Genomic DNA, 20798 nt, shown 5'->3' with positions numbered 1-20798 from the left:
CAGGAGATCAAAGAGAAGAAGAGCAGCAATTCTAGGAACAGAAAATCGACCACTTTCTGGAAGGTAGGGCATGTGGAGAAGTGAATATGAGGCAACACCCAGGAAGAGAGACCATGGGGATAGGGGCTGGGTCCCAGCAAGTGAGAGAGCAGTGGAGCACAAAATCGGAACTTTTACAAGTCTGCTCCACTGAGGGATGTTGCTCCAGAGGCTAAGTAGAGGGTGGAGCCCTTGCAGGGACTATGTAGTCTCAGGACCTGCAGGGTCACAAAAAGACCAGGGGTGTCTGAGTGTGGTAGAGCTCCCAGGTATTGGAGTGGGGAAGCTGGCTACAGAGATGGAGCCAAGGAGTGAGCTCTCAGTTCAGTTATCTTAAACTGTGATCCAAGGCACAGTCAGACCACTGCTCTTCAGGCAGGGACCCAACAAGCAGCAGATTGGGGTAGACTCACCTTCCTTCTCTGGAGGAGCAGCATGGGAGTGCTGCAGGAATCAGCGGGATTTGGAGACTCCAAACAGGGCTGTGCGCCAGAGATAGAAATGATCAGTCACAGGCTGGGTGAGCTCAGCTCCCTAACATGGGAACAGCCAACTATATAAACTGATTAATAACAAAATCAAAGAAACACATCCACAATAATACAATAGTAGTAGGGGACTTTAACACCCCCCTCACTGAAATGGACAGATCATCCAAGAAAAGATCCACAAGGAAATAAAGGTCTTAAATGACACACTGGACCAGATGGATATCACAGATATATTTAGAACATTCCATCCCAAAGCAACAGAAGACATATTCTTAGTGCACATTCTTAGTGCACATGGAACATTTTCCAGAATAGATCACATCCTGGGTCACAAATCATGTTTCAACTGGTACCAAAAGATTGGGATCATTCCCTGCGTATTTTTGGAACACAATGACTTGAAACTTGACCTCAATCATAAAAGGAAAGTTGGAAAGAACTCAAATACATGGAGGCTAAAGAGCATCCTACTAATGAATGAATGGGTCAACCAGGAAATTAAGGAAGAATTTAAAAAGTTCATGGAAACAAATGAAAATGAAAACACAGCTGTTCAAAATCTTTGGGACACAGCAAAGCCGGTCCTAAGAGGAAAGTATATAACAATATGAGCCTTTCTCAAGAAACAAGAAAGGTCTCAAGTATACAACCTAACCCTACACCTAAAGGAGCTAGAGAAAGAACAGCAAAGAAAGCCTAAACCCAGTGGGAGGAGAGAAATAATAAAGATCAGAGCAGAAATCAATGAAAGAGAAACCAAAAGAACAGTAGAACAAATAAACAAAACGAGGAGCTGGTTCTTTGAAAGAATTAATAAGATTGATAAACCCTTGGGCAGACTTACCAAAAAGGAAAGAGAAAGGATCCAAATTAATAAAGGATCCAAATAAAGAAGAGAGATTACAACCAACACCAAAGAAATACAAACAATTTAAGAACATACTATGAGCAACTATACACCAGAAAACTTGACAATCTGGAAGAAATGGATGCATTCCTAGAGACATATAAACTACCAAAACTGAACCAGGAAGAAATAGAAAACCTGAACAGACCCAAAATCAGTAAGGAGATTGAAGTAGTCATCAAAAATCTCCCAACAAAGAAGACCCCAGGGCCAGATGGCTTCCCAGGGGAATTCTACCAAACATTTAAAGAACAATTATTACCTATTCTCCTGAAACTGTTCGAAAAGAATAGAAATGGAAGGAAAACTTCCAAACTCATTTTATGAGGCCAGCATCACCTTGATCCCAAAACCAGACAAGGATCCCATCAAAAAGGAGAATTACAGACCAATATCCTTGATGAACATGGATACAAAAATTCTCACCAAAATGCTAGCCAATAGGATCCAAAAGTACATTAAACAGATTATTCACCACGACCAAGTGGGATTTATTCCTGGGCTTCAAGTTTGGTTCAACATCTGCAAATCAATGTGATATGATACATTAATAAAAGAAAGAACAAGAAACATATGATACTCTCAATAGATGCTGAAAAAGCATTTGACAAAGTACAGCATACTTTCTTGATGAAAACTCTTCACAGTGTAGGGATAGAGGTTCATACCTCAATATCATCAAAGCCACCTGTGAAAAACCCACAGTGAATATCATTCTCAATGGGGAAAAAGTGAGAGCTTTTCCCCTGAGGTCAGGAACACAGCAGGGATGTCCATTATCACCACCGCTATTCAACATAGTACTAGGAGCCCCAGCCTCAGCAATCAGACAACAAAAAGAAATTAAAGGCATCTGAATCGGCAAAGAAGAAGTCAAACTCTCACTCTTTGCAGATGATATAATACTTTATGTGGTAAACCCAAAAGACTCCACTCCCAAACTGCTAGAGCTCTTCCAGGAATTCAGTAAAGTATCAGGATATAAAACCAATGCACAGAAATCAGTTGCATTTCTATACACCAACAGCAAGACAGAAGAAAGAGAAATTAAGGACTCAATTTCATTTACAATTGCACCCAAAACCATAAGATACCTAGGAATAAACCCAACTGAAGAGGCAAAGAATCTGTACTCAGAAAACTATAAAGTACTCATAAAAGAAATTGAGGCAGACACAAATAAATGGAAAAATGTTCCATGCTCATGGATTGGAAGACAAATATTGTGAAAAGGTCTATGCTACCTAAAGCAATCTACACATTTAATGCAATCTCTATCAGAATTCCATCAATTTTTTTTCAAGGAAATGGGACAAATAATCCTAAAAGTTATATGGAATCAGAAAGGTCCTGAATAGCCAGAGGAATGTTGAAAAAGGAAACCAAAGTTGGGGGCATCCCAATTCCAGACTTCAAGCTCCATTTACAAAGCTGTAATCATCAAGACCGCCTGGCACAGAATCAGACACATAGATCAATGGAACAGAATAGAGAGCCCAGAAGTAGACCCCAACTCTACAGTCAATTAATCTTTGACAAAGCAGGAAAGAATGTCCAGTGGAAAAAAGACAGTCTCTTCAACAAATGGTATTGGGAAAATTGGACAACCATATGAAGAAGAATGAAACTGGACCATTTCTTTATACCACTCACAAAAAAATAGACCCAAAATGGATGAAGGACCTCAATGTGAGATAGGAATCTATCAAAATCCTTGAGGAGAACACAGGCAGCAACCTCTTCGACCTCAGTCACAGCAACTTCTTCCTAGAAACATCGCCAAAGGTAAGGGAAGCAAGGGCACAAATGAACTATTGGGACTTCATCAAGAGCAAAACTTTTGCACAGCAAAGGTGACAGTCAACAAAACCAAAAGACAACTGACAGAATGGGAGAAGATATTTGCAAAGGACATATCAGATAAAGGGCTACTATCAAAAATCTATAAAGAACTTACCAAACTCAACACCCAAAGAACAAATAATCCAATCAAGAAATGGGCAGAAGACATGAACAGACATTTCTGCAAAGAAGACATCCAGATGGCCAACAGAAACATGAAAAAGTACTCAACATCCCTCAGCATCAGGGAAATATGAAACAAAACCACAACAAGATGCCACCTCACACCAGTCAGAATGGCTAAAATTAACAAGGCAGGAAATGACAGATGTTGGAGAGGATGCGAAGAAAGGGGAACCCTCTTATAATGTTGGTGGGAATGCTAGCTGGTACAGTCACTTTGGAAAACGGTATGGAGGTTCCTCAAAAAGTTGAAAATAGATCTACCCTATGACCCAAGAATTGAAGTACTGGGTATTTACCCTAAAGATCAAATGCAGTGATCCTGCAGGGCACATGCACCCGAAAGTTCATAGCAGCAATGTTCACAATAGCCAAAGTATGTGAAGAGCCTAGATGTCCATCAACAGATGAAAGGATAAAGATGATGTGATACACACACACACACACACACACACACACACACACACAGGAATACTATGCAGCCATCAAAAAACCCTGAAATCTTGCCATTTGCAACAACATGGATGGAACTAGAGACTATTATGCTAAGCGAAATAAGTCAATTAGAGAAACATAATTATCATATGATCTCTCTGATATGAGGAATTTGAGAGGCAGGGAGGGGGGGAGGGAGGGAAAAATGAAACAAGATGGGATTGGGAAGGAGACAAACCATAAGAGCCTCTTAATCTCAGGAAACAAGCTGAGGGTTGCTTGGGGTTTGGGGGGGATGGATAGAGTGGTTAGGTTATGGACATTGGGTGAGTGCTATGAATTGTGTAAGATTGATGATTCAGAGACCAGGACCCTTGAAGCAAATAATACACTATATGTTATTTAAAAAAACTAAAAAAAAATGTGTTATGTAATATTGGTATACCTAATATTTTAAAAAATTTACTGCTTATTAAAAAACATTTGCAAATAGCCATCACCAAACTTATGAATATATGGTCCATTCATTCATTGTCACCTATTCACCAGGCATTTCACTGTGTCACCAAGTGCTAAATGCTAATCGAGACACTGGAGATGGGCTGTGTGATGAGGAGGAGAGCCAAACAAAGTAACTTTCTGTTCTAATGGGGGTTAACCCCCTAAGTTAAGGGGCTAGTCAGATGATAAGCAAATCAGGAAATAAATATGTAACCTACACCTTGAGAAAGAGCCTGAGACCAGTTTTCAAGGGTGAGCTCTTAAATCCTGAGAAGAAAATAAAATAGAGCAAGGGATGAAAGGTGATGGGGAATTTTGTATTAATTTGTCAAGGAAGTCCCTCTGATAAGGTGATAACTGGGCAGAGACCTGAATGAAGTGAGGAATGTGGGACAAAAACACTGGGGAAAGAGATGGACCTGGGGTTATTTTGCTAAACGAAGTAAGACAGATAAAGACAAATACCATATCATTTCACTTATATGTGGAATCCAAAAAATAAAACAAATGAAAAAAGAAACAGAGCAGGAACAGACCAAGAAACACAGAACAAACAGGCGGTTGCCCGGTGGAGGAGGTAGAGGGATGGGGGAAAAGGAGGGGAATGAAAGGTACAGCCTTGGGAATATAGTCAGTCAGTGGTACTATAATAATGTTATATGGTGATGGATGGGGGCTACAGTTGTGGTGAGCACAGCATGATGTACAGACTTATCCAACCACTATGTTATACACCTGAAACTAATGTCATATTTTGTTAACTATACTTCAATTTAAAAAAACTAAAAACAAACAAACAAAAAAACATTGGGGAAAGATTTCTAGGCAGAGAGAACAGCAACCGGAAGGTCTGAAACACTCTAAAAAATCCCAACATGAATTTGAAAAACCTAGGCTTTTTCAAGAATATTGGAGGCTGTCACATAGCTGAAGCTTTCTTTCTTTTCTAAGCTCCTTTGAATACCAGAATCCTACTAACCGCCTGCTCTCCTGGACTTCTATAGCAGAATTCAACTGGTAACTAAACACTTTGTTTTGGTGGTTGACTGAGTCTGATCTCCTTGACTGGACTGTAAACTTAAGAACATGGATCATAGTTTATGCTATTTCTGCCATCAGCTCCCCACCTCTACCGTACATGTCCTGGTGTTGAACATGTATTGGGATTTTTTTTTTTTTTTTACAAATTTATTTATTTATTTGAGAGAGAGTAGGGTGGAGAGGCAGAAGGAGAGGGAGAGAGAGAGTCTCCAGCAGACTGTCCATTCAGCCTGGAGCCAGACCCAAGTCTTGATTCCAGGACTCTGAGATCATGACCTGAGCCAAAACCAAGAGTAGGGCACTTAACCAACAGAGCCACCCAAGTACCCCTGTGTGGCAGTCTTCATAAGATACTGGATTAATAAAAAATGCATCTGCAAAATTTTTTGCAATTTAAAGTTTTTAATAAGAAAAGTTTCTTTGTCAAGATTCTCTGGATGTGATATGGATTCACTATTAGGATTAATAATAATCACTATTATTTCAATTTGCAATTGTATGTATTCCCCCCACATATACATAAGCTTACTTGAAAGGAGAAAAACATAACAAATGAGGAGATATATTAAAAGGCTTTATTCACAATAGAGAAATTTTACAAATATAGTTTTTAAAAATTATGTGTCAATCTATTATGTTTCCCATAACATTAGAGATTTATATAAAGTCAGAAATGACAGAATATGCTTATGTACAAATTAAAAACAATCAATGAAAAGAATGGGTACTACATGAAGGAGTCATGACAAACATCATTGAGTTCTATAAATTTCATACAATTTATATGTGTAATATTAATTGTGCACAGAATACCAAAAACATACGCAGAAACACAAACTTAAGTGCTATTTTAATTATCTTCCTTTCAGGATGTGAATACATATGTAAACTTAACTGCACAGTTTTGCTGAAAATGAATGAAAGACATTGCCTACCTAAGGACTTCAGTTGTTTAAAATAATTAACAGAAAATATAACTAATTAAATTACATCACCATAACAATCTCATTTACATTTTTGGTGTTTTGGGACCTAGGTTAAAAAATCCATGTTTTGGAATTGAAAATCTTTGTTCTTGCCACCGGCAGAGCAAAATGTAGTACAATCATCTTGCCTATTTATATCAGGATACAAAAGTTACATTATAGTGCAGTGCGTACATATGACCTGATTTTAATATCCTATCTGCTACAGAAATACGTATCAGCTTTGTGCTCTTTCAAATCAAATTGAACATCAAAGAAAATAAAGTAATTTAAATTGCTAGTCCAAGGACATTCATGTGAAAATTGTCATTTAAATACATATGATCCAATTTTTGCAACAATCTCACACATTGCTTTTAAGTCCTGGGGAAAAAAGGACTCTCAACTATCCATTCATATCATAAGGTGAGCTGAAGATATGAGTGGAAGGAGTTATTCTGGGTCATAGGAACTCATTAATGTGGGCAATAATGATGCACTAAATGATCTTTTTCATTTACTAATTTTATTCATTTATTCTTTGACATAAACCAATGTACAGTAGTGAAAAAAGAGCAGGTCACACAGGTGGTCCTTTCAGACAAAAAAATCTTTTGAAACACTTTCAAAGCTGAAACAGCTAAAAACAATTGAGTCTAATGAGATCTAAGAAAATAATTAAAAAACATTATGTTGAAGCATATGAAATTGCTGATATGGGACTATATCTCAACTACAAGTACAGCGATTTCATATGCTTCAGCCTAATTCACAGGGCTGCACTGAGCTATCTGGCCACTCTAGGTTGAAAATGCAGGTGCTCAAAGTCTCTGTTCCTTAGTATATGAATCATCACATTAGCCCTTTCTAGGAATATTCCATATGTATATATATTATTCCATATATATCTCTATATATATGGAATACATATATATGTGTATATATATGGAATATGAACTAATACAATGAGAAAGGACAAGGTGCCACCAAATGTATTCTTGGGAAAGCCACTCATATCTCAAAGTAATGCTTATTCTTAATGAAGAATCATGTAATTATTTTGATTGGCTATATGACTGTGGGGGGTTAGGAATGTCTATTCCTATATATTGCTTTTAAGATGGGATCTCTGAATTGAACTTGACCAGACAAAATGTACTATATTCTTATTTAGCCTAAAAGTTTATTAGCTTTTCTTCAATTGACCATGAATAGGCACATTAGCAAATCTTCTTTCAGAGTTAAGTTCTGCTTTCACAAACTGAAATAATTTATCACATTTGAGAAAGGGCCCTTTTCAAATCTGAAAAAAAAATCTGAACCAAAGGTAATGCTTTTTTTGAGAACAAGAAAGAAACCTAAAGACAAAATATAAACTAAAAACCATGTTAAATACTCACCCTTTCTTTAGAGAGACTCAATTTCTTCATATGCTCAGTTAAAAGCAAAAGCTAACACATTAAAAGTTATATTGTTTTCTTTCAAAAAATATAATTCAGTAATAGTAGAGCTCTGCAAAACTTGAAAGCTCCAATTGTGTGGTAGGGGATGGAAGAAATTAACCAGGACATGATCCAGAAATGACACAGGGCATGTAAAGTAAAATTTGAGAACTAATTCACAAATTAGGAAACACTAATATAATTAACCAACAAAAATACACTGTGGTTCCAATGAAATGAGGTCAACATGAGATGATCCTTTGGGATGACATTCTAATTTGAATTACAATGTGAGTGAAGTATTTTAGAAGACATTCTATCAAATAATGATAGACCCGCATAAAGAGGCTGTCTGTCACAGTTATAAGATCTGTCTCTGGTGGATAGACAAACCAGATTAACATAAAATTGAAAAGGAAAAAGCTTTTTTAATATTTAATTTATTATTATGGCTTTTTGCAACATGGCAAAACATTACAGCTTAAAGCAGACGTCATCTCCTCATAGAGGAGGAAAAAGTTTTGCAGTCAAATCGAAATTGTAATTAAGAGGTCACTGGTATACCATTCTATTCAGTGTAATAAAAATGATGTACCTTCATGAACTCCAGAGATTACTTAAGAAAAAGTAAAAACCTGTGATCCACTCACTGAATAATAAAGGCTATGATGAGGAATTTAGGTCCATCTATGCCTATGATAATAAACATAAAAGACTGCAAAACAATTTTAGAACTCAGAATAATCACAGACCTATTGATAAAAATTAATCATGTGCCTGAATACCAGAAAAGGAATTATTAAGGTATGCAGTGAAGGGAATGGAGCAGAGTAAAATATAAAATGTCTTTTTATTTTTCATTGACTTCGACTTCCTTTTTATTCGTACAGAGTATAGGGAGAAGATGTGCCTCGGTATTGAAGATCCAGTGTTCCAGCGGAAGGAGATCATCATCCGAAAATATTAAGTACAAATATCTGGAGAGAGAAACATGAGTATATGAGGCCCAAGAGACTGTCAGGCAGTGACAGCATAAAGACACAGCCATGTCTCCACTCATCTTATGGAGAATCACAGACAGCCGTCAAATATTGCAAAACCCTGAGGCGATACAGTCACTACTGTGGAATGAAGAAGCTGCCCTGTGCTCGGGTGTTAGTGTAGGAAAACCGACTGAGCCGTCCCCAGGCATCAGACATACAATGACTGGAAACACAGGTGCAGTCACTGCCACACGTGGAAAGAGACCTTTGGAAGCAGTCAGACTTGCTATTATTTGAATGTGCTCATGATAAAGGCAACTGCAAAGATCTGACCGGGTACCCCAGCCACATACTTTTGGAAGCTGTTTTACTTACTTTAGTGTCTCTGCCAGGAAGAAACTCTGCTGCACGTCATCGTAACTCTCGTGTCTGTGGTAAACATCCCTTAGGCCTGAATAGCCTCCGTTCACTCGGCAGTGATTTTCCAGGGCCTACATTACAAGGAAGAGGGGGGAAAAAAACCCACACTTCAATAAATTTCTTGTCACCAATTTTTATCATGAAATTGCCAAATTGAAATAAAAAAAAGGATTCAAGTTGAATGATACATGTAGAAGAGTTTTAGGCAAAAATTAAAAAAAAAAAAACCACCACAAAATGCAAATGCATATAAAGTATGAAAAGTTAGGCTGCCTGGGTGGCTCAGTTGGTTGTGTCTCCTTTGCCTCAGGTCATGATCCCAGGGTCCTGGGATCGAGTCCCACATTGGGCTCCCTGCTCAGCAGGGAAGCTGTTTCTCCCTCTGTGCTCTCCCACCTCTCTCTCAAATAAATAAATAAAATCTTTAAATAAAATAAAGGACGGAAAGTTAAAGACTATACAGACAATATATCTCATCTAATTAGAAACACTTCTACATTTAATTATGAAATAATTTTTCAGTGATTTTTTTTTAAATCATTTCCTCCTGAGGTCTAGAGCAGGGTTTATCAAACTAGGGATGACAGGCTAAAACCAATCTGCTGTTCATTTTGTAAATAAAGTGTTAACTGAACCATGGCCATGCTCATTTGTTTACATATTGTCTGTGGCTCCTGTTTCACTACAATGGCAGAGTTGACCACAGGCAAACCTTGGGGACATTGTGGTTTTGGTTCCAGTCCACTACAATAAGTGAATATCGTGATAAAGTGAGGCAAGTGAATATTTTGGTTTCTCAATGCATATGAAAGTTATGTTTGCACTGTACTGGAGTCTATTAAGTGTGCGGTAGCATTATGTTTGAAAAACGATGTACATGCCTTAATTAAAAAATACTCTGTGGCTAAAAAATGCTAAGCATCATCTGACTGTTCAGTGGGTTGTACTCCTTTTGTTGGTGGAGGGTGTTTCTTTGATACTGATGGTTGCTGAGTGATCAGGGGGTGGTTGCTGAAAGTTAGGGTAGCTATGGCAAATTCTTAACCTAAGACAGCAATGAAGTCTGCCACAACAGTTGACAGTTTCTTTAACAAATGATTTCTCTGCAGCACACAATGCTGTTTGGTGGCACTTTACCCATGGTAGCACCTCTTTCAAAATTGGAGTCAATCCTCTCAAACTTGCGGCTGCTCTCTCAACTAAGTTTATGCAATACTCAAATTCTTGGTGGTCATTTCAACAATCTTCATAGCATCTTCACAAGGAGTAGAGTCCATCTCAAGAAACCATTCTTTGCTCATTTAGAAAAAGCAATTCACCATCTGTTTTAAGTTTTATCATGAGATTTGGCAATTCAGTCACATCTTTTAATTTTAGTTCTCTAGTTATTTCCACCACATCTGCAGTTACTTCCTCCTCTGAAGTCTTGAACTCCTCAAAGTCATCTGTGAGGGTAGGTATCAGCTTCTTTCAAAGCCCTGTTAATGTTGATATTTTGACCTCTTCTATAAATGATGAATGTTCTTGATGGCCTCTAGAATGGTGAATTCTTACCACAAGGTTTTTAATGGACTTTGCCCAGATCCATCAGAGGAATCACTATGTGTGGCAGCTGTGGCCTTATAAAATGTATTTTCTAAATGCTTAAAGTCAAAATGCTCCTTGACCTGTGGGCTGCAGCATGGATGCTCTATTAGCAGGCATGAAAACATTCATCTCTTTGTTCATCTCCATCAGAGCTCTTGGGTGACAGGGTACACTGTCAATGAGCAGTCATATTTTGAAAAGAATTTTTTTTTCTGAGCAGTAGGTCTCAACAGCAGGCTTAAAATATTCAGGAAACCATACCGTCAACACGCGAGCTGTTACCCAGGCTTTGTTGTCCCATTTATAGAGCACAGGCAGAGGAGATTTAGCATAATTCTTAGAACCCCTAGGATTTTTGAAATGATAAATGAGCACTGCCTTCAACTTCAAGTCACCAGCTGCATTAACCCCTAACAAGTGAGTCAGTCTGTCTTTTGAACCTTTGAAGCCAGGCATAGACTTCTCTCCAGTTATGAAAGTCCTAGATGGCATCTTCTTCCAGTAGAAGGTCATTTCATCTATACTGTTGTGTAGTGTAGCTATTTCATTAACGATCTTCTCTAGATCTTCTGGTGAACTTGCTACAGCTTCTATGTCAGCACTTGCTCCTTCACCTTGACCTTTGATGTTATGGAGATGGCTTCTTTCCTTAAACATCTCTTCACGAACCAACATCTTTTTGTTCCTGCCTCTCTCTGCCTTCACAAAATTGACCAGAGTCAGGGATGTGCTCTGGATTACGCTGTGGCTTAAGGGAATGTTGTGGCTGGTTTGATTTTCTATTCAGACCACTGATCATTCCCCCTATCAGCATACTGCTTTCTTATCATTCCTGTGTTCACTGAGGCAGCACTTTTAATTTCCTTCAAGAACTTCTCCTTTGCACTTACAATGTGGCTTTTTGGCACAAGAGGCCTAGCTTTTTGGCCTTTATTGGCTTTTGACATGCTTTCCTCCCTAAACTTAATCATTTCTAGCTTTTGATTTAAATTGAAAGATGTGTGACTCTTCCTTTCACCTGAACACTTAGAGGCCACTGTGGGGCTAGTAACTGGCCTAATGCCAGTATTGCTGTATTTCAGGAAATAGAAAGGCTCCAGGAGAGGAAGAGAAATGAGGGAATGGCTAGTCATAGGGCCATCAGAACACAACATTTCTCGATCAAGTTCTCTGTCTTACCAGGGTGCAGTTTTTTGGCCCACCATAACAATTACCATAACATCAAATATCAATGATCACACACCACCATAACAAATATAGTAGTAATGAAAAAGTTTTAAATATTGTGAGAATTACCAAAATGTGACACAGAGATATGAAGCAAGCAAACGCTGTTGGAAAAATGGCACCGACTAGACTTGTTTGACACGGGGTTGTCACAAACTTTCAGTTTGTAAAAAAAGAACAACAACAACAAAACAGTATGTGCACAGCACAATAAAGCAAAACACGGTAAAATGAGGTATGCCTATAGTTGCATATGATCCCCAGGCCCACTTCCCTCTGGCTCTTACAGAAGTTTGCTGAACCCTGATCTAGAGAGACTGTTAATAACAACTGGGATTAAAACCCAATAAAGGGGCACCTGGGTGGCTCAGTGGTTAAAGCCTCTTCCTTCGGCTCAGGTCATAATCCCAGGGTCCTGGGATCAAGCTCCGCATCAAACTCTCTGCTCAGCCTACTTCCTCCTCTCTCTCTCTCTCTGCCTGCCTGCCTCTCTGTCAAATAAAAGAAAAAAAAACAAAAAAAAACCCCCAATAACTGAGAAAGTGTACTGGACCAAAAACAGCTGCTACTAGATAAGATACCCAGAGTATCTTATTTTGTAAACAGTGAAGGTGGAGTACTAATTAGTGATACTGGTGACAGATATCAAAGGAGAAAATGGAAAGTGGTGAAAAAAAATGTGGCTGATACCTATTTCTAAAAAATGTTTTTCTTTTCTTTGGTATGGAATGGAAGAAAAGGGATGACTCCACTTCTTAACTGTCTAGAGAGAAGTAATCCTACATTCCTGAACTTTTCTGACTATAAAGAATATTTGGAAAAGAGACGGGTTGGGCAGTGTGGGAATGAAAATTTACATAACAACCTAACAACTTGCAGGCTACATGAATAAAGAAAATATCTCATGATTTGGTACTTTTAAAAAGTCACTGGGAAAATAAGATCAACTTAAAAGCTGCTTTGATTATATTCTCTGTTGCAGACAACAAACCAAGCAGGGGGAAGCCTGCAGAAATGAACTTCCAGGTCCTATTATTTTTTCCTTCCTTCCTTTTTTGATAGAAGTTCTTTTTGATTAAAAAGTCAAATACCAGATTCATTGGATAGGCCAAAGATTATTTATAAAAAAGTAAAAAAAAAACCCCAGGATTTAGAAGAAATGGATGTTTGTTGTTATGGAACATAATTAAATCCCACTTTCAGACATTTGCCAAAAAAGATTTTAACAACAAAACTTTTTCTTGTTTTCTTCCCTTGAAGTTCTTCGGTGATACGCTAATGAGAAGACCACGCATGGTAAACTGATACTCCTCTCTCCCAACAGAAATTTCTATAAGCTCTTTGTTTGTTTGTTTGTTTCTTTCCTTTCTTAAGATTTTATTTATTTATTTTACAGAAAGAGAGAGAGAGCGATCACAAGTAGGCAGAGGCAGGCAGAGAGAGGAGGAAGCAGGCTCCCTGCTGAGCAGAGAGCCCGATGAGGGACTCGATTCCAGGACTCTGAGATCATGACCTGAGCCGAAGGCAGAGGCTTAACCCACTGAGCCACCCAGGCACCCCTCCTTCTTTCAATTATAGGGAAAGAATTGTTCTGTGGGATGGACAATGCCCAACCGTTTTCCGCTCACTTCAGTTCACCCTCATTCTTTTTCTTGCTCAGTCCTAATGAGCCATAGTTGCTCAGAACACATTCTAAAATCTCAGAAGAGGAGGCTGAATCCTGGCCCTAGACTCCTTAACTGGGACCTCATATGTTCCCCGACCCAGGCAGCTTCCCTTTGTTTAACACGGGGTTGTCGTGAGGATAAAACAAGATGAAGACACACTTCGCAGTGTGACAGGGACCTTGCAGAGGTTTAGAGAGGCCCAGCTACTTTCACTTTTTGAGGCTTTTGGCAAATAAAAAAAAAGGGTGAGGAATGCCAAAGATGCTTTTTTAATTTATTTTTTACTTTTGAAAAATGAAAATGAAAATAAAAAACCATCATATGTCAAATCTAAATTTTAAAACTTTAGGAATATGAAGCTGGGGATAAGCAGCCCACCTGGGCACCCATCACAGGCCCTGGCTTTACAGTATCTCGACAGTGGGAGCAGTCACGTATTTATGCTGTAGTCTGATTAGGACATCATTTTACTGCAATTTGTTCTTGGGACTCTCAGACTCTAGGCATAGGGACCACCTCGATTTTACGTAGATGTTTACATTATTAGCGACCATATGTGGCTGGGATGTGCTAATAGCAGAGAAAAGAAAAACAGGAAAATGTTTACAGTTAGCTGGAACTCTAAACAAACCCAGACCACAAGTGACGGTACCTCTTTAGGGGGAGGAAGGGAAGAGCAGAGCAAGCAGCATGAATTAAAGTGTAAGTCAGAAGGGAGAGAAAAATATTCTCTTATCTTGAGGTTAAACAGGTTAGATAAATGGCTGATCCAGGGAGATTTCCAAGAGTGGATTCTAGGGAACAATGCTCAAACTAGGGCTGAATGGTTGAGTTTGGCCTGAGCTAATTCACAGAACCTCGCAAAACAGACACATCAAAGAGCCTGGAAACAGGGATCAAGCCTCGGAGGGGAGAAGCAGGGACTGGGAAGACAAGTCTCTTTCTGAGAGCCAGAATGTCCATATGGCAAAGGTCAGATTTAGGAGACTAGGAAAAAATGTCTGTGTGAAAAAAGAAGGAAAAAAAAATCCCTCTATAAGGCTTATCTGCTACTATGGACCAGGGGAGACATCACATAATCCATACATACACATTTATAGACATTGTATAATCTATATTTACCAACACATATATGAATACATAGGCATAATTTATAGTAGAGCTTTAACAGAATATTATACATAATCGGGAGGAATTTAATGAAGTTTCCATGACATTACTGAGAAAATGCAAAAGAACTACGAGGTAAATATTATTTTTACCAAGTAGATTCATGAGTGTGTGAACATCTGTGATTAATGGATTGTTGGTAACCTGTGAGAAGTTCCTAGTATTATATGCTGGATTATATAATTTCATATCTTATTCGACATTACGATTGTGTTCAGTGTTGCTATTCAGAAATTTAGCTAAGATGTGGAAAGCAAGCTTATCTAGTATATCAGTGAAAGAATGCTGGAAAGGGATGCTTCATTAGAAGACAGTAAGATGACTGACAAATACTTTACAAATAGCAAGTATGGGTGAACACAAGGATGAAACAAAGTCGACGTGTTGATAGGAACTATTATAGTTGCTAATATCATCTGACCACAATTTTGATGTAAGCCAGGGGGTTTTACAATCTACCAAAAAAAACAAGTTGGACCATCAGCTGTGGGAAGTAACACTCAGAAGAGAGGTTATTGAGTCACACTGTTCAGCCCTGAGAGAACACACGTGTCACGAGGAGGAGACAGGAAGTGATGGATGAGGACGGAGCTGTGGACAGAATGTGCTGTCTTCAGGTAACTGAGAAGATGAAGTGTAGAAGAGAGAAGGGATTTTCTTCTCCCGGGACCTCCAGAATACAAAACATTGTAAATTCTGGTTTCAAAAGGAGTAACTTTTTAACACTTCCAGCCATTAAAAAATGGAATTACTCTATTAGTAGTATATATATATATATTTTTAAAGATTTTATTTATTTATTTGACAAAGAGACAGCAAGAGAGGGAGCCCAAGCAAGGGGAGTGGGAGAGGGAGAAGCGGGCTTCCCGGCTGGGCAGGGAGCCCGATGTGGGGCTCAATCCCAGGACCCTGGGATCATGACCCAAGCCGAAGGCAGATGCCTAACAACTGAGCCACCCAGGTGCCCCAGTAGTATATTCTTTCTTAAAACTACAAAGTCCTTGAACTAATGAGGAATAGCCATCTGGCAAAGATGCTATGAGGAGGTCTTGACTTTGAGTGGAAGGCTAGTCTATGTGATTTTGAAGATATACTCTTGTGTTTTAGTTTGGGTTCCCCTAAAAATGGAGCATGAGACAACGGTCAGATGCTGAAGGTTTTTAAGGGAGGTGGTATCAGGAAGGGAATGAGCAGAGCAAGTGAACGGGGGACAGGAGAAGAGCCTGTGTAATGCACCGAGCAGGTGACAGCTGTGGGCCACGAAGGCTCCCTCCTACTGAAAACCCTCTGAGGAACCACACAGAACACATCTCAGAGTTATTCTGCAAAGGGGAAAGACTGGGCTAGCTGTTCATCAACTCTAAAACCTCACTGGTTCAGGACTGTCCTCCGGGGACTTAACCTCTCCCGCTCCCCAGACCACAGCCAGCTGCCTAGGAAGAAACTCAGAGCTGAGGTAGCTGAGAAGCATGGGGATGGGGGGTGGAGGGGGGAATGCAGGGAAGCGGTCCCTGCAGCTGTAGTTGAAACAAAGGAGGGCTGATGGGATGTCACACAAGGGAAAAGAGTGCTACCATCCTACCTCTCTTGAGCATTTTGTGGTTTAAAAAAGACAAGTGTCCCAGTACTCCCCCTTCCCCACTATACCCGAAGTTCTAGCAGAAGTACTAGTGGCAAAAAGTGAGGGAGGGGTTCGGGGGTGCCTGTGTTGAGCACAGGGAGACAATCTTACATCATATGCTACACTAGAAGTTAACAGTAGACAAAGATCAGTAGACAAAAAGACAAAAATCCTAACCCCTAAACCAATTTGTTACCCCACAAACAAACACGCTCCCCTGAAGAACCAAGCAAACCAAAGTTTCCCATCCACAGGCCACAGAGATTTACTCATTTCCACTTTTGTATCAGTTCTCCATCATACATTTTTCACATTTTAACATCTCTAAAATTGGCATGTCATAATTTAATTGGTAGTGTAGTACTTTCTTAGTGGTATACAAAATAATGGTGTTTCTTATCAATTAGGGTGTTTTACATATGATGAAATACCTTATTCCTGATATTTTCAATATAACCTGATGTTTGCAAGGTGACTATTAGCCTTAATTCTTTTGCTGTCCGATTGAAAATGAAAATAATTTCCTATCACCAAAGCTTAGATGAACCTCAAATTTTATACATGTTTTCAGAGAAGAAAACATAAATTTAAAGAAACTGGAATTACCAATGACTAAACATAATTAGAAAACTTCACAAGAAATAAAAGACAAAAAGAGGCCTAAAGAATCATTATTACTTAAAATGACTAATGACTAGTGATAAGGCACACACTACATGAAGAGGGTAATAAGCAAGATTCATCTACAGCTTCCTAAGATATTAGTTATAACTCACACAAAGGCAATCTGTTCATTTTAGATTTCCTGAGAAGTTATTTCTAATCGTCAGGTTTTAAAGACAGCTAATTTTGTAACAGTGAGTATAAAGTGTTGGCTTGCTCTCATCTCCTCAGTGCTCCAACACAACTCCTTCCAGAATGATAGCTCTTAAAATTAACATTATTTGATGCATATTCTGGAAAGTGCAGCTGCTGGGCACCAGCACACGGTGTTCACCAGATTAGTTTGGGAAGACGATACGCCATGTTCTCTAGGAAGAGACCTAAGGGGTGATGGAGACAATTCAAACAGCGCATTGGATAGACTGTAGGCTTATAGATATTCAGAGAAACCTGAGATCAGTGAACGAATATTATTGCATAAAGTAGTTCTTCTATGGGTTCTTTCTAAAAGTTAGACCTAAGTAACTAATTTACTCTGTGAAAGAATGTCAATCTAAAACGAAACAGGAACCGGAAGACAGAAAACAGAAAATCTTATGCATGTGCTCTCAGGAAAACAAAACTTAAAGACCAAGAGACTGATTTGTTGTACATGCCAGATTTGCAGACAACGATAATATTGGGATTATAGGGAGTTGGCCAGGGGTTGCCTTATATCAACCACTTGGGAAGTTTTACTTATGGTTTTCAGAGGAATGAACAAGAAATGACCCAGGTCGGGCTGGTCTCACAAAATAGCTCGGTTGAGCTTTATTTGTATGACTGGATTGCTTTGCCTGCTCAGGGAATTCTCAGAGCTGGTCCCCATTTGTTTTTTATTTTAACCGACTACGTTAACTGAATTCTCTCTTCTTTACATTCCCTGTCCATAAATACAGCCTACCTCGCATGCTCAACAAACTCACCTGTAGTTTGCTGAACTGTTATTCCTCTGCTGTTTCTGAATAGACTCTTCTTTTTGGACAATTTTGAGTTTGCCTTAGTTTACTTTTTTATTTAGATTGAATGTCTAAGTGGAAGCATCTATTTTCATTTCAATACCCAAAGACTCATTAAAAAAACCAGTGTAGCGGTTTCTTGAAACAGACAACAGGCAGGGATAATTACCCCAAGTTGTCAGTAACTGTGGAATTAAGGGATCATTATTTCTATGGCTGTGGGAACTTAATTTTATAATATGCCTTTCTAGATATCTCTTTTAGTATCAAAATAGGTATATTAATATCCCTGTTACATAAAGCAAAGCTGATGTCAGGAATATAGAAGAACAACTGAAAACATTAATTCTTGAATTGGAAAAAAAGTCTGATTAAAGCTTCAAAAATCAGGATTGCCTGGGTTGCTCAGTTGGTTGAGTGGCTGACTCCTGATATCAGTGCAGTTCGTGATCAGGGTCATGAGATCGACCCCACTGGGCTCTGTGACGGGCATGGAACCTGCTTAAGATTCTCTCTCTCCCCCTCTCCCTGTGTACCCACCCCCCTCCAAAGCTTTAAAAATCATAGGAAAATTGATATGTTAAATTTATAGAAATCACTGAGCATTTTTTCCTGAGACATTTATGTCTAAGAAATGTAAGCAAATTAAAACATCACCTCTACGGCTTCCCAGGCCCATTTCCTGTACTTTGGATCATGAGTCAGTCGCCACATGTACATGTAAGTCTCAACCACCTCTGGTCGTAGGATGTAGTACTTTTCATTTTGCCTCGTAGCAATGGCTTCAACACCGCCATCGAACCTGAAAGCTTCTGGTCCCAATTTCATATCTAAAGGGTATGTGAGGGTGACAAGGGTTATTGTCTTGGATGCTGCTCAGTTCTACAGCTTAAATGAAACTAGAAAGTACTTTACAACATTCAAGAGAGATGCCAAAACAATCATTGTAAGGAATGGTTATAAACATCCTATAATAAACAATATTCAATATACTTTTAAAATACAGTCATCTGAGAATCTTATTTAGAACACTGCCATGATCTGTTATTTCTTTCATTTAACCACCATTTACTAAGTGTCCCCGAGGAAGGTACAAGGCACTACAACACCCCTTATTAGTTAGCTGGAAAACAAGTGGTTGAGAATTCTATGCCATTATGTCATGAAAGGCTATTTAATCTTTGTTCTACAAACTCCTGCTTTATAAGAAGGGAGCCAGACTCTATTTCATGGAGATACTGAAAAGATTAATAACGGTTTATAAAATACTAAGTTTCTTTTGCACCTGAGACAGAAATTCTTACCCCATGTTTTTACCTAAAGCAGGGTCAATAAATTAGAATTGCTTAACCCTGTATGGCTTCAATTCCTGTTCCTTGGGAAAACTAAGGGTAGATATTTTTATGTAGGAAAGCAGTGCTTCTTGAAGTAAAAAAAAATATAAAATCATTTAAAATGTTCATCATGAGCTTCTAGTTTCACAAGGCACAGTGGATACTCTTTTAATGGCAGCAGTGACAATGTTCCTTACAGAACAAAATAAAAGCCTGTGGGAATAGATTGAAAAGGAAGAGAATCACAGGTACTCACAGGTGCGATTGTAAGACTCATAACAGGTTCGGGCAATTTCAGCCCCGAGCTGCAGGTAGTGCTGGGTCAGGCCTGCGGGAGCGTCGTCAGCCCCAAGTGCAAACATGCCCCCAGCAAAGCAGGTCAAGTGGCCCATCTTGTGTTCCAGGAGGCCCCCTTTCCACTCCGCGATGTAAGTCAGCCCCGTACTAGACTTGCGGATCAAGTGAGTCTCAATTGCCTGCAAATCAGAGTTATTTTCAACATTTTAAAGTCCCTTCCAAATTTATACTAAAAATGCTGTCAACACTAAGGGAGAAAAAGGATAAAGCATCACTCACAGTTTGAGTTTGGGACCATCAATGTGATTTGACCTGAAATTTTGTTATTGCTGTCTATATTCCTTCCCTAGTCTCTGCCTTAATAGTCTAGTTAGTTAGGATTATCAGTGCTGGGCCAGCCCACTTGGTTTTGCCTGCTTCTGTGACCAAACATTTGTAGTCCTCAGACCTCAAACACTGTCCCCTTCTCAAAGACAGGTCACTGGTGTAGAGGAAACAGTTAATGCGTTTCCGTTTTCGCAATGGAGAAACAACCACAAGCCCCACTGTGGATGAAGAATAGAGCTTATCTGCGTATAAAGTCTCGGGGTGAGGGAGTGCTGCCCTGCCTTTGGCTCTCCTGGGCTCAGAGCTCAGAGGGTGGCCAACTGAGGGGGAAAGGTGTGCCATTCTTGAGTCCAATTGCTTGGCCCCAAATTCCAACTCTGACACTATCTGTGAACTTGTTGGGTAATTTGTTTGCTGTATCCCTAAATCTCAGTATTCTTAACCATAAAAAGGGGATAGTAGTATCTTCTGAGAAAACTCTGCAACATCTAGTTTATGAAGCCATCAATACTGTGACCAGCAGCTGATAAGGTTCATTTATCATCATCACTCACATCTCCATTGTAGTAACACTTGAATTAAATTCCTCCCTAATAATTTCCTTAAAAAGCACATTAGTATATAAGGGGAAAAAAGACACATAAAAAGATACCCATCA

General features: G+C 39.0%; 1 protein-coding gene across 2 annotated transcripts in view; it reads right to left on the bottom strand.

Annotated features, from left to right (window-relative positions):
• Window positions 1–5992: 5992 nt before the first annotated feature.
• MAN1A1 (mannosidase alpha class 1A member 1) overlaps window positions 5993–20798 on the bottom strand; it is a 165734-nt gene continuing 150928 nt past the window's right edge. For both annotated transcript variants that reach the window (XM_080807233.1, XM_080807234.1), the window contains exons 10-13: window positions 19773–19992; window positions 18840–19012; window positions 9205–9320; window positions 5993–8823 (exon numbers count right to left, since the gene is read on the bottom strand). In XM_080807233.1, coding sequence (XP_080663359.1) covers window positions 8697–8823; window positions 9205–9320; window positions 18840–19012; window positions 19773–19992 — 636 coding nt within the window. In that variant the 3' untranslated portion in view covers window positions 5993–8696. The remainder of the gene's footprint in view (window positions 8824–9204; window positions 9321–18839; window positions 19013–19772; window positions 19993–20798) is intronic.

The sequence above is a fragment of the Martes martes genome (genome assembly GCF_963455335.1).
Source record: "Martes martes genome assembly, chromosome: 6".
NCBI classification, from domain to species: Eukaryota; Metazoa; Chordata; class Mammalia; order Carnivora; family Mustelidae; genus Martes; species Martes martes.
This window is presented reverse-complemented; position numbering and strand designations above follow the sequence as displayed.